At 36.7% G+C, this 15194-nt stretch overlaps 1 protein-coding gene across 2 annotated transcripts in view; it reads left to right on the plus strand.

Annotated features, from left to right (window-relative positions):
- The first annotated feature begins 1455 nt into the window (after positions 1 to 1455).
- PHACTR4 (phosphatase and actin regulator 4) overlaps positions 1456 to 15194 on the plus strand; it is an 81494-nt gene continuing 67755 nt past the window's right edge. For both annotated transcript variants that reach the window (XM_008592292.1, XM_008592293.1), the window contains exon 1: positions 1456 to 1504. In XM_008592292.1, the coding sequence (XP_008590514.1) occupies positions 1489 to 1504 (16 nt within the window). In that variant the 5' untranslated portion in view covers positions 1456 to 1488. The remainder of the gene's footprint in view (positions 1505 to 15194) is intronic.

Here is a 15194-nt window from a genome sequence, read left to right on the forward strand (position 1 = left end):
TTAATACGAAACTTTGTCTCTGGTTGTGGGAACTTTGTTTTTTCTTTCAGTTCTGTATTGGATTATTTGCTGATCCTACCACCTAAACTCTGCTGGAACTAATTTGTAGTCCTTTGCTTACTTCTAAAATGGGGGAACTTCCTGTGGGGACCAGTACTTGAGCTATGTGGTTTAAATTGCTGCTTTGCTGCTTATTCCCTAGGGAAGGCTTTTTGTGCAGCTCAGGTTTTAATGGTTGATTTTATAGGTACTTTCGGCTCTCGAGAGATCCAGTGCACCTGGGTTGTGTAGACACTCTGGTCTGGGCCTGAGTCTTTTCATCAAACTGCACCCTGTGTAATTCCTGACCAGTGTCCTCTGAGTGGTCCTACGCTGATTGAGAGGCAGATCAGCTGTCCTTGCTGTGCCCCAATGTTTCCCCAGTGGGCCCTTCTCCCGCACCACCCATGCTACAAACACTTCCCACGGGACAGGCTGTGCTCAGGTCCCTTGCAATGACTCACCAGTCTCTAAGTGGCTCCTTTTTTTCAGTTGTTGTGGTTCTTCACTCCTATGTGGGTCCACAGGAACTCTATTAGTGGTCTTGTAGGCCTGGGGGCCACTAAGGCCGTCTTCTCCCCTGCCGCCTCCAAGCAACTTTATCCGAAGGGCACAGTTGTGGCTCTTGCTGGCTCCTGCTCTGTACTCTCACCAGCTCCAGCCTGGACATGGCTGGGGCTTGAAATGGTCAGAGCAGTCCTTTCTTTCTCTCATCGTGGCTTCTACTGCCTTCGTGCACTCCATAGGTGCACTCCTCCTCTTCCCCTGAGCTCTAGTGGCCCCAGCTTGGCTGTCCTTGCTTTTTTTTTTTTTTTTTTAAAGATCCCCTGGTAAGGGGCTCTTAACCCTTGTCTTGGTGTTGTCAGCACCACACTCAGCCAGTAAGCGAACCAGCCATCCCTATATAGGAGCCGAACCCGTGACCTTGGTGTTATCAGCACCACACTCTCCCGAGTGAGCCACAGGCCGGCCCTGTCCTTGCTTTTTTATAGTTGTAAATTGGTTGATTTGTGGAAGAGAATGATGCTGGGGACTATCTGTTCCACCATCTTGACTGGAAGTCTGTTTTTGTTTTACATAAAAACTTGCCCTTTTCCTTATATTCTGGTAAATTTAAGATGCAGATTGGAAAGGGAACTTATTTGAGGAAACTGAGAATGATATATTTTTTAAATGAAGATTAGTTGTAGAAGTTCACGATATTGTAGTATTATATATCTATCTCAACCCCCTTAAAATAACTCCCAGATGGCAGTGTTCTCGTTTAATGAGTTATATGTTTGTTTCTGTAATGTTCCAGTTTTAAATTATAATCAGTGTTACTGAATTGGGCTTTTTTTAAAAAAAAAAACATAAAAGGTGATGCATTTTACATTTTCGGTATATATCATTTACCTTTTTCTCTTTTTAGAAACTATAACCCACCTCCCTAAACTGGTTAATGGTGATATGGAAGATCCATTTGGTGAGTACCACCTGCATTTTACATAGTTAATGATATTTGTATTTTATCTTCATTTCTGAAGATCAAAACTTTAATAAGTTTTGATAGTAAATTAATTTTTTTTTCATATTCAGTATGCTACTATCTAGAATAGTGGTTCTCAAACTTTTTGCTTTCAGGATCCTTTTATACTCAAACATAATTGAGGGCATAATGAGCTTTTGTTTGTATGACATATATCTATTGATATTTACTGTATGACGGTACTTCAAGAAGTTTGTGGAAAAATAGAATTAAAAGATTATATAAATCTTTACATGTACATTTTTTTTTTCCTTTTTGTCTTTTTTCGTGTCCGGCAACGGACCGCAACCCTCAGTGTCGCACCCGTACCAGACCGGGACCGGCAACGGGATCGCAACCCTCGGTGCTGCGCCCACCCCTTGCTCAGCCAGTGAGCGGGAACCGGTCTGTATATGGGATCCGAACCCTCGGCAGGAGCGCCGCCACGCTCCCAAGCGGCGCACTGTAGCAGTGCGCCACCAGGCCGGCCCCATCCTTGACTTCTGTAAGAGTATCTGGCACATAGCAAGTGCTCAGTAAATTAGTGTTGAATGACTGAATGAATGAGAACATATTACATTGTGTCCAACTGTCATGTAAAATACAATATAGTAATAAGATATATTACAGTAGAATTTTACTCTATTTGCATATAAATAAATACATACGTATAGTTACATTCTTATGTTTGATGTCATTAAAACATGAACACTGGTGAGAATTAGTTCAAAGTTTATGTAATATCAAAAACACTCAATTATACTTTCAAATGTTTGTGAATAGCCATTTTGCCTTGTTTTGGTTTTTGCCTATTCTTAATAAAAGACTATGCAGCTATATTTGGAACTCAGTCATAATGAAATTCAGTCAACCTGGTTACTGAAGAACAGCAGTCTTCTCATTTTCCTTTTATATTTCACTTACTGATGATTCTATCATATTGGCTTAATGGTTGCTACTTTTAAAGTTCCTGCAGTTACACTTATATTAATCATAAAATGCTAATTACTTGTTAAATATACTCAATTACTAATTACTTATTAAAAATTCCATGACATTTTATAGCTACCTGTTAGTGAAAATCCATTCATAGTCATCAACTATATTGTTTTATTTTAAACATACAGTGGTTCTTACTGGTGAGGTATGCATAGATTTTTTTTCTTTTTTTTAACTGTCCAAGTGTGTAGAAGTTGCCCTCTACTGGGGAACTAGAAAAATTATGTTGACATAGATTTTCAATTTCCTTAAAGACTCTTAGTTAAATTCATTGATGTTATTTACCAGATGATCACTTCTTGTTCTCTGGCACTTTTAAGTTCCAAATATATTGAAGTGCTTAGCAGAGTACATTTTAAAATAAATACCTGAGTGAATATACCTACAGCCATTTTTTATTGAAAATGTTGGCTATTCTTTCTTAAACATTTCTTAGTAACCATACTCCATAGTTAAGGTCTAGAAGTAATTGTATTGGGATGAGTCTTTACTGAAACATTAAGGGGAATAATCGTATATAATTATACAATCAAAGTACTGTTTTTAACAATTCACCATAGGAATTTTGGGGATAAAGGTCTAAGCACTCTCAAAAATTTTTAGCTAGCTCCTTTTTGTTTTCCTGGGTCATAAAGTGAAATTTGATTATGGTAAAGTAATTTGCTTGTTCTATTAATTGTTGAACTTTTTATACCAGAAAATCACATGATCATAAAATGGCAAAGTCCATCACCAGTTCTTATAAACTGATAAGACAGTGTTCTTCCTTTCTCCGTCATTGCTTTTTCTTCTGCCTCCAAGAGTTCTGTCAGGCTTTGTATAACACTGCCCTAGAGAGGTTCAGAGCCCGGGATCCATCTCTAGGTTGTTCGGACCCCAATATCACAGTGTATGTTTTTCTTCTACCCACTGATATTTAATAGACATAAACATGTTATTAAGGAGAAGTGCTAACCGTAGGCCTCCTAAAAGAGTATTGGAGATCCCCAGGGGTCCCTAGGCTATGTGTTGAGAAATGCTGCTCTAGAATATTAGTTACCTCGAATAAAACCAAGAATCTTTTAGCAAGTTAAATTGAGAAATTTAAAGTTCTCTATTTTGATCAATCAGTAACTTATGTATACTTCTGTTTGGCTGGAAATTTAGTTTTGCTAATGTTTCAGAAACAAGTGTGCCTTGTAGTGCTTCATTAGTAGTTGGTCAATGAAAGATAACACAGAAGTAATCATACTAGCAGGGATGTGTAATATTTCTAATTAAGTTTTGCCCATATGTCATATTTCATCTAGCAACACGAGTAAGGGAATATAAATGTAGATATGCAAAGGTTTAATATCTGCCTTTGTGACTAAACAGTCAGTTACTGTGTGTTGAACTCTATTTTCCTATTGACTTTTATTTCAAAGTGAGAGATACATCTTGGGATATCAGATTTTTCTTTTTCTTCTTTTTTTTTTTTAAAAAAAAAAAAAAAGATGACCGGTAAGGGAATCTTAACGGTTGGCTTGGTGTTGTCAGCACCATGCTCAGCCATTGAGCCAACCGGCCATCCCTATGTAAGATCCGAACCTGTGGCTTTGGTGTTATCAGCACCACACTCTCCCAAGTGAGCCATGGGCCGGCCCAGATATCAGATTTTTCAAGTTAGGAAGTACTTTCCGTTTAAAAATATTCATCAGCAAAAAAAAAAAAAAAAGGGATCAAGACAGTTTTACTTGTTTAACCTCAGCATGCTGGAGGAAGCGTTTGATTCAAGCATTTTCTGATTCTTCACTGCTTCATGCAGTGAAGTCTTCCCAAATCCCTTTTTATGCCAGTGCAACTTGAGGAAGTATAGTAAAAATCTTACCAAGTTCATATTCTGCTCTTGTCCAGTTACCGATTGATAACTGAGGTTAGGCTCTTTGACAGCTCAGATAATTAGTTTTTGTCTTGCTTTGAGAAGACTGCTATTGAAAACCTTGCAAGATCAGAATTTCTCCTTTGATTATAATGAAACTACGTGACTTCTTCAGGAGCTTGGTTTTTTTTTCCCAGAAGGATACTTTACAGGATTACTAGTTCATCAATGAGATCCTTAGTTTGAACACTAGAGGGCAGTCTGTACTTTATTCATAAATTTGTAATTTCATTACCAAGTTAATTCTTAAGAGGATTATTTGTGAAGAATTAGGTAAATCAAGTTGTTTTTAGTAGCCTGGTGACAGATTCTAAAGAACATGTCCAGGGGCCGGCCTATGGCTCACTCGGGAGAGTGCGGTGCTGATAACACCAAGGTCACGGGTTCGGATCCCATATAGGGATGGCCGGTTTGCTCACTGGGTCAGGTGGTGATGACAACACCTAGTCAAGGGTTAAGATCCCCTTACCGGTCATCTTTTTAAAAAATAAATAAATAAATAAAAATAAAAAATAAAGAACATGTCCATATGATAAATTAGAGTAATGCATGAAAACTCCAAAGGTCTTTACTGGAAACTTAAGTTTTCTCTCCAAGTTACCTCCTTTCCTCATCCAACTTAAGTATAACTTAAAGTTTAATATAATCTAATTAATTAAATTTATTAAACTAATTAAATTCAACTGAAATTAAATTTAAATACACCTTAAATTTACTAGAGAGTATCAAAATGGGTGAAATGTGCTTTTGATGTTGGGTTTTTTGGTTTTTTTGTTTGTTTGTTTTTGGTGGCTGGCCAATATGGGGATCTAAACTCTTGACCTTCATGTTATAACACCAAGCTCTAACCAGCTGAGCTACCTGGCTAGCCTCCTACTCTTGATTGTTTACTAAGGGAGGCAAGAGTGTGGGTCTGTGCTAGTGGGAGGATTTTTTCTCTTACACTTAATTAAATTTTGGGATTTGTAAATTAATATTTACATTTGTAATGTGGATTTTAGAGAAAAACAGTAATGATTCAAGAAAAGAAAAAGTATTAAAAAAAAAGAAAAAAGAATGATTCATAGTTATATTTAACAATTAGCCTCCTTTTCTGTCTTCGTTCTTCCTTTAAATGTTATACTGATTTTTTTCTTAGTTATTTACAAAACATACATATGGTAACAGTTTGGTGTACTCAATGCCATTTGACAAAGAAAAGAATTCTGAATGTAAAATGAGTTTGTTTCTAAGAAGATGAAGCCCCTATAAGATGGAGTGAGGGGCTGGCCAGTTACCTGGTTGGTTAGAGCATGGTGCTGATAACACCACGGTCCAGGGTTCTGTCTGTGTACTGGCCAGTCACCTGAGAAAAAAAACAAATGGAGTGAGAATTTTGTTATAATCAAGTTAGCTAACAGTTATATAGATATATTGAAAAAGAATTATTTGTAGTATTCTGAAAATAAAAGTAGCAAGGGATTTTTATCCATCAAGTTCCAGTGGATAAGATCTAAGGCCTCTAGAGCCTTTCCTGCATGAACAGATTCTTCCTCATTTCACTATGTAATATTTAAAAATCATTTTTGTTAATATCAGTATTGGTCTCATTGGAAAAGTCTTTAAATATTGGTATGCTGTCAAACTCACTGTAGATATAGATTTTCCAAAATTCTAATTTTCACATGAAAACTTGAATTATATCATTGGCAACAAATACTGTCGGTTTTCTTTGTTAGTGACAGGCTTACTTTTGAGAAAATGTCTGTCAAATATCAAAGCTTGAATAATGTAGTTTGTCATTCATTATTTTAAATAAAAATGGTATTTCGTGAAGAAAACTGGCTAGTGCAGCTTGCAATGCAATCATACTAGTGCCTTTTCTGGAGATAACCATCATACTTAAGTATACAAACATGATTCATACATATGTACTTTTTGTGTTATCACATAAAATAATAAAAAGACATGTATAGAAGGGTTGAGATTTATTAAAACTAATAATTTTTATTGCTTCACTAAGGACTTTCTTTTTTTTTTTTTTTTGGCCACTCTAATCAACTGAGTTAACCATAACCAGCCAGCCCCTGTCAAGGACATTCTTAAATGAAAATTGGTTTTATTTTTGGGCTGGCCAGTTAGCTCACTGCTTAGAGCGTGGTACTGATAACACCAAAGTCAACACTTGGAATCCCTATTTTGGCCAACTGCCAGAAAAAAAAAGTTTTATTTTTAACTTAATAGTGTAGTTGTGAAGAATACAAAAAAAAAAAAGAAAAAAAAAGTTTTATTTTTAACTTAATAGTGTAGTTGTGAAGAATACAATGACTCCTCCTACAGTTTGATGCTGCTGCTTTGATTTGTATTGAGGTGCCAGCAGTTTTCTTCACCATTGCTTTTGTACCATGAGTCCAAGTATCAACACAGTGAAAAAGGCAATTTTCAGTATTTTTATTTATTTAGTTTTACCTCTTGGACTCCTGAAAGGATATCAGGGATCCCCAGAGATCAAGGCACCATACTTGCTTCAGTTTTCTGGAGTTCACAAAGCCCCTTCTGTGGAAGTCATGGGCAAAGTCAGGACTTAGTCCTGGAAGTTGCATTGGGCAGGGTTCCAGTATGGACCAGGTCTTGGACGTTTGGCAGAAATATGGTCAGAGGGAGTGAGCAGCTTTGGTTTCTCCTAAGTTGACCATACAACTTTCAAGAGTCAGTTAAAGAATACTTCTGTGGGATGAAATGAGTGCACTGAGCTCATCAGGCTGCCAAGTATGTTGAAAGAAGAAATTCATCAGCATTCAGTCAAGATCAAGCTGAGGTCCAGGCTCACCTGGGCACTATGTTCTTAACTTTAAAAAGAGGATAAATGGCAGGAGAGATGTTTAGTCACATTGCTCCAACCTAGACAGGTTGTCCTCTATGTGTAGTACACAGCTCTTATCCCGGAATATCTCTTCTCGCTTCTCCTGGCAACTCTGCTGCTCTCCTGTGTTGGCTCTTTTGTTTCCTAAATCCTGTGTCTTCCTCTTTCTTGATTGCCAGTAGCATCTTGATCTTGGACCTCCATAGTTCTCTAATTTTCATCTCTTTTTCCTTTAGCTCTATCTCCCGGAAAATTTATTCAATTTTATTTTCTACTTCTATTAAGTTTTTCTTTTCTACTATTATGTTTTTAATCTCCAGGAATTTTTTAAAAATTCTCTGGATGTTTCTTTTCATAATATCCTTTCATTTTTTCAACAAATTTTCTTTGCCCTGCATAGTCTTTTTCCATAAAGTTGTTTCCTCTGTTTGCTTCAGTCTCTTTTATGTTAGGGCTTTTCTCTTATGTCTAGTAATAATTAGCTGTCTGCTTATGATTAAGAGTAGGAGACTATATAGCCAATTAAAAGCTTTAAATATGTAGGCTGGTTGCCTTTGGACTTTACATGTACGGTGAGCTTCTTGGCCTTATTGTTGAGGAACATTCCCATTTTAGTATCAGGACCCAAGGGGCAGAGTCTTCCCAATCCTATTTGGACAATAACAGGTGAAGAAGACTGGGTAGAGGTTACAGCATTCAGCATCAATTATGCATATGTTCACTTAATTTCCTTCCAGATTTACTGCTGTATCCCCACCATCAACTGCCTCTTGTGTCTCCTAGTTCAGAGACCATTTGTTTTCTCCCTTTCAGAAAACAGACCTGCAGAATTTTGCCAAGGTTGATGTGAGGCAGATATTTGAGGTTATGGAGTGGGAAAAGTGATAGCAGAATCAAACATTTTTTATCCTGATTCTCTTTATTTTAGGTCCCTTCCCTTTCATCTCATTTCAAAGGGACCTGGATAAAATACAGTGAAGGTATTACTTGTTAACCTATATTGGCATACCCTGCAAGCTAAAAGAAAAATGTAATGGCTATACTGTACACAAGTACTGGGTGAAGAAAGGCTCTAGAGAGGATGTGCATACAACTTATGCTACTGTGAGTCTTCATACCCCCACTGCTTTTAAAAGTGGCTCATTCCTGCTTCTCATTTCTTCCTCCCTTCTGAACTATTTATGGGTTAACAGCCATTCTCTCCACCACATGCAAGAGGAAAAGGAACTGAGACCCTGACATATCGTTTGTTAAAAAGTGCTGAATTAAAGATTTTGAGGGGCTGGCCTGTGGCTCACTTGGGAGAGTGTGGTGCTGATAACACCAAGGCCAGGGGTTCGGATCCCTATATAGGGATGGCCAGTTAGCTCACTTGGGAGAGCGTAGTGCTGACAACACCAAGTCAAGGGTTAAGATTCTCTTACCGGTCATCTTTTAAAAAAAAAGATTTTTGGGGCTGGCTGGTTATCTTGTTTGGTTAGAGTGCAGCCTCATAACATCAAAGTCACGGTTTGGTTCCCTGTACCGGCCAGCTGCCAAATAAAACCAACAACGAAAAAGATTTTTGGATGGGGGAAGATTTGTATACTAATTACCTTCCCAAAATGTTTTAAAACATCTGACTACTTTTAAAGTTTTCTATATACCCTCCCTTCTACAGATGTGAAGACTGTTTTTTGGAAATATTTTTTGGGTGTGTGTTTGAAATAATTATTTAATGAGATATAGATTATTAATGTGAATTATAAACTTAAAGCTAGGTCCCCTGCACCAGCCAGCTGCCAAACAAAAACAAACAAAAAGATAAACTTAAAGCTAGTTGCAAAAGCTTTATTCATATGCATGGTATTCTGGGAACAGATTTACAACGTAATGTCTCCTTTTGATTAGAATTTGTGTCATATAGGGCCGGCCCAGTGGCGCACTCAATAGAGTGCGGCACTTGGGAGCGCGGTGGCGCTCCCGCCGAGGGTTCGGATCCCATATGGAGACCGGTCTGCTCACTGGTTGAGCGTGGTGCGGGCACTACACCGAGGGTTGCGATCCCGTTGCCGGTCGCAGTGCGGGTGCGACACCGAGGGTTGCGATCCCGTTACTGGTCACGAAAAAAGACAAAAAGGAAAAAAAAAAAGAATTTGTGTCATATAGGAAATAAAAGAAGTAGTTTGTTAAGGTAGTAAATAGAATTAATTATTTCCTAAACAAATAAAGTCAATTATTGTCTTCTTATTCTGCATCTGAATTTATAAATCATTATGGTATGAAGGGTTTTTTCCTAACTGTTAAGGAGCCATGCCCAAAACTAATGCACTTTACTTCAAAGTTCATGGGAAAAAATGTTGTGATATTATGTTGTTACCACTTGAAGCTTAAAATATGTCAATAACACAGTCCTTCCCTCCCTCCTCTTTAAGAATGAAGGACAAAATGCAAACTTAATTAGTTTTGAGATCCTTAGGGTGTAGGAGATAAATTCCTCTGGGATTACATGATTCCAAAAATGATATTAGACCCATTTTTTCCCTTGTGGTTTTGATTAGGAACTTAATTTAGCATTATTATAAGTGTATATAAAATATCCTCTGTCAGAGCTGGCTGCTTAGCTCACTTGGGAGAGCATAGTGCTGGTAACATCAAGGTCAAGGGTTCGAATCCCTGGACTGGCCAGCCATCCAAAATAAATATATCTTCCGTCACCTTATTTCTTGATAAGAGTATAAATTTATGGAGGGCAGCGTCTTTTTTACTGTTACATCACAGTGCCCAACAGTAAGCACACAATATATATTTGTATGTATTTCTTCCATACATAAGTTTTCTGAATAAGAGAATTACTAATCTTAAGGGAAATAGAGTGAAGACTCCAGTTTCTGTGAACTTGAATAACAGATATCATGTAATTATTCCTTCTGTCCTTCTGTTGGCATAAAAGATGAGCTATAGTAGTAATAATGCAAGCCTGAAAGGTAATTTGAACTATCTCCTATATCCTATCACCACTTTTCATTACTTCTGAGTACTACTTACTCTTAGAAAATCATAGCAAGTGTGATAGTTTGACTAAATGTGCTGATTTGTTTCCATCTTCATTTATTTCTTCATACTGAGCCCTTATCAATGTGTCATGCACCCTGCATAGGCAATGATACATGTTGTGCAGATGTTTTCTCCCAGCCTGTGGCTTGTCTTCTCATTTTCTTTTTCTTTTTTTTTTGTCCTTTTTTGTGACCGGTAAGGGGATCGCAACCCTTAGCTTGGTGTCGCGAGCGCACCGGCCACCCCTATATAGGATCCGAACCCACGGCGGCAGTGCCGCTGTGCTCCCAGGGCCGCACTCTCCTGAGTGAGCCACGGGATCGGCCCTGTCTTCTCATTTTCTCACTAGCAGAATTTTTTTTTAAAGGTGATGGGTAAGGGGATCTTAACCCTTGACTTGGTGTTGTCAGCACCACGCTCTCCCAAGTGAGCTAAATGGCCATCCCTATGTAGGGATCCATACCCATAGCCTTGGTGTTATCAACACCACACTCTTCCAAGTGAGCCATGGGCTGGCCCCTAGCAGAAGTTTTTAATTTAATGAAATCCAATTTGATCAATTTTTCTTTTATTTTTCATGCTTTTTGTGTTCTAAGGAATCATTGCTTAATCTAGGGTCACAAAGATTTTCCTCTTGTTTTCTTTAAGATCTTTAGTTTTAGCTTTTACATTTAGGTCAATGGTTCTCTCTTAGTTAATTTTTGGATATGGTACAAAGTTGAAAATATTGTCTTTCGTCGACTGAACTTGGGCACTTTTGTTGAATTCTTAATGAAATGGGTAATTTCCTTGGAAAATTTAATTTACCAAGTGACTCAAGAAATAAAAATTCCATATAGACTAATGTTAAAATGTAGGTAGGCCCACTGTGTTTGGGCGATTTAATTCATATTGAAGGAATAGATATTTATAATGTTATACCAATCATAACAGAGCAGAGGAAAATATAATATACGCCTTCATTTTATAAATTTAGTAAAATCTTGATAACTAAAAGCTGACAAAGATAGTATAAAAATATATTTGTCCTATCCCACTTAATGAATACAGTTCTAGAAAGTTTATATTAAATCCAAGAAATCATTATTATATTTTTTCTGATTACAAAAACAATACATATTTCTTCCAGGAAAATTAGAAAATATGGCATAAAGAAGAAAATTTTAAAGCATACTTGATCTTTTTACCCAGTGGTAACTACTACTAATATATATATATATTTTTTTTAAAGATGACCAGTAAGGAGATCTTAACCCTTGACTTGGTGTTGTCAGCACCAGGCTCACCAAGTGAGCAAACCAGCCATCCCTATATGGGATCGGAACCTGCGGCCTTGGTGTTATCAGCACCACACTCTCCCGAGTGAGCCACAGGCTGTCTCCCCCCCCCCCTTTTTTTTTTAAATTTTTGATGGTTGACTGGTGTGGGGAACCAAATAATAACATTTTTATATATCTACTTCTATGACTTTTTTCTAGGGCAATTATCTACATAGTTACATTTTTAACATACTGTTTTTTAAATTTTTTCCTATTTGATAATGTCAGATCTATAAATGTGTTAAAACAATATGACCAAGAGGATTTCTTTCAGTATTTAAGAATATTGTGTTTAGGAATCTATAAATAGTAACACATTACATAAATAGGTCAAAAACTAAGAGGAAAATGATATGTTCATCTTTGTAGATGACAAAAATTTTTTGTAAAATTCAGTTATTCTAGTGAAAAGCTTTAATTACCTTAGGAATAGGATAATTTATTTTTATTCTTAAATATTTAAATAATAATGACACCTACATTTCTACCAAATTGACTTAAAAATTGATAACATTAAGACACATTTTATAAAATAAAACTTGTTAGATAAAGTCTTATCTTGGGAGTCCTAGATAGTATATTAAGACAAACACTAATTACAGGCATATTTCCAAAAATGAACAGAATAATTGCATATTTGTTGGCCGATATTATTAGAAGAATACTCAAAGAGGGAGGCTGGCCAGTTTGTTCAGTTGGTTGGAGTGTGGTGCTGATGACACCAAGGTCCAGGGTTCAATCCCTGTACCTGCCAGCCGCAAAGAAGAAACATGAAAAATACTCGAAGAGAATCACCTGGAAAAAAATTTCAATAAAATGGCTGGCTAAATACAAAATAAACATTCAAATCTGAATTGTTAAAATGTACATAATATATACAGTATAAGTTACATATAGAAAAACTAGGGCTGGCTAGTTAACTCAGTTGTTTAGTGCAACTTTATAACATCAAGGTCATGAGTTTGGATCCCTGTACTGGCCAGCTGCCAGAAAGAAAAAAGAAAAATCAAAGGGGTTAAAAGTCATTTACAATAACGAGCAAAATTCTACAGTGTCTAGTAGTGATCTTAATAAGTATTCAATGTACATGATAAAACTAGAAATTTGCTGTAGATAAGTAAATAGAGGCATTGCTTTAAGTAATGGGGAAAATGATCAGTCATTTATTATATAGATGTAATATATATTGATTGATCGATTGGCAGCTGGCTGGTACAGGGATCTGAACCCTTGACCTTGGTGTTATCAGCACCATGCTCTAACCAAGTGAGCTAAACAGCCAGCCCAGATTTTAAAGTTTTAATAATTGAAATGAATTAGTTATGTGCTTTTGATATTTGACAAAATGATTATAAAATATAACTTTAGAAAAAAAGTTTAGTTAATAAACTACTCCTTTTAGGAGCCAGCTCATGGCTCACTTGGGAGAGTGTGGTGCTGATAACACCAAGGCCACGGGTTCGGATCCCTATATAGGGATGTCTGGTTGCTCACTTGGGAGAGCAAGTCAAGGGTTAAGACCCCATTACTGGTCATATTTTAAGAAAAAAAAAAACAAAAAATATTCTTTTTTATTGGTTTATGATGACATTTTGGTCACACTAAGCTTTATCAAGGTCTCAGGTGTATTTTCGGACTGTATGTTCTGTTGAACCACCTGTTAATTTTTGCACCAGTTCTACAGTGTGTTTATTACTATAATCAGAACAACCTCACTGGTTGGCTTGTGACTGCTCCACTTTCTATTAATGACCTTTAATGATCAGAGCTTTGACTTGACTCAAAGGCAAGACAATTTTATTAGATTACAGTATGAAACATCAGTGGAATCTAAAATACACGGGCACGTACACATACATGCACATGGAGGCCATAATCGAGGCTTTTATTTAAAGAAGGTGATGGTAGTATAATAGCTCATCTTGTGAGATGGTGCTGATGGCATCTAAAACCCTTCATTGAAGACTTGTGGGGGAGTTTTTCCTCATCAAGCTGTTTATCTGGTGGTAACCAGAGTGATGTCATATCAGATTGCTCTGTAGCTACAGCTTTCCTTTTCTTTTTCTCCCATTATGTAAAAAAATTTGCTGTTACATTTAACATATTTAAGCATTTTAATAATTCATATTAAGTCTCCTTTGATGATATCCCAAAAGAATTTAGATGCTGTGGAATAGGTGGGTCTGGCTGCTTTATTTTGTCCATTCCCCCCACTCCCAGGGGTCAGACTTTTTCCTCTTCAGTTTAGAGTTGAGCTCAGTAATCAAAGAGCAAGAATAGCAAGAAGAATTAAGAATTATATCTTAAATAGTAAAAGAAAAATTGGCACCAAAGAAAGGACATTCTTGCTAGGATGAGGAGCTTGGCTTAATACTAAAGGCATGTACTTGCTCAGTTCTGTTTATAATCTCATAATATATCCAGTATAGATGGCTTAATGTTGATTACAGTGAAGGCCAATTAGTATCCTAACCCCAACCAAAAGGTTAATGGCTGACTGAATTATTTATTAATTTATTCATAAATTTTCTTTAGCTCATTGCCCTAGCACTGTGAAGGGAAATTTTTAAAAAATGAATAAGATACAGTTTGGGCTACCAAACTCGCAAAGAGGAGATTGAGAACTGTTCATTTGAGGCAGAATGAAGTATTCGTATACAGTAAAAATAGTTGTGTTATTGAAATTTCACACCATGTTATTCAGTATGATTTGTACTTAAGAAAATTATTAAAACAAAGCTTGCTTACAGAGCTTATGTATTTTCTTTTCTGTATCTGTGTTGTTTGAATAGGATAGTGGTGATTTCATTTGAGAGATTTTTTTGTTTTGTTTTGTATCTAAAGGAATTTGGTGAATATGGGAAAATAAGAAAAACTAGAGGCTTCTTACTTACCTTAGAGAATATGGATAATAAGTGATCACAAAACATACTTGTACATTGCCAATAATAACGCCCCAAGGAGCATAAATGTGAGTGGAAGGTGATGTGAACCTGTGCTTTAGTAATTTGGGTTTCTTATGAAACACTGGGGCCTAGAGGCTTTTTATTACATATCTAGGTTTATAGTATAGCAAAGAGTATAGATCCATATTACTTAGATATTTGCCATGTTATTAACTGGGGGAAGTTTACCTCCTTGTAACTCAGTTTCCTCCTCTATAAAACGGGGACAATAAGTGATATCCTTCTCACAGGCTTGTTGTAAGAATTAGACAAGTTACTGTATGCAAGACACTTAGAACAGTCCCTGGCATTATAATACTTGCTCAGTGAATGTTAGCTATTATTCATAGAGAATAGAGAGAAAGAATGTATGGGAAGTAGAATTGTTTATTTTTCTAAGTTTTAACTTTCTTTTTGTCAAATCTTTTGTTAGAGTTGTTCATATGTAACAGAGTAGATGGTATTATTTTATTTTTTTTGTCTTTTGTCTTGTTTTCCGTGTCTGGCAACGGATCGCAACCCTCAGTGTTGCCCCCGTACCGGACCGGGGACCGGCAACGGGACCGCAACCCTCAGTGTTGCTCCCGCGCCTTGCTCAGCCAGTGAG

This window comes from Galeopterus variegatus, unplaced genomic scaffold, assembly GCF_000696425.1.
Source record: "Galeopterus variegatus unplaced genomic scaffold, G_variegatus-3.0.2 Scaffold7743, whole genome shotgun sequence".
Taxonomy (NCBI): domain Eukaryota; kingdom Metazoa; phylum Chordata; class Mammalia; order Dermoptera; family Cynocephalidae; genus Galeopterus; species Galeopterus variegatus.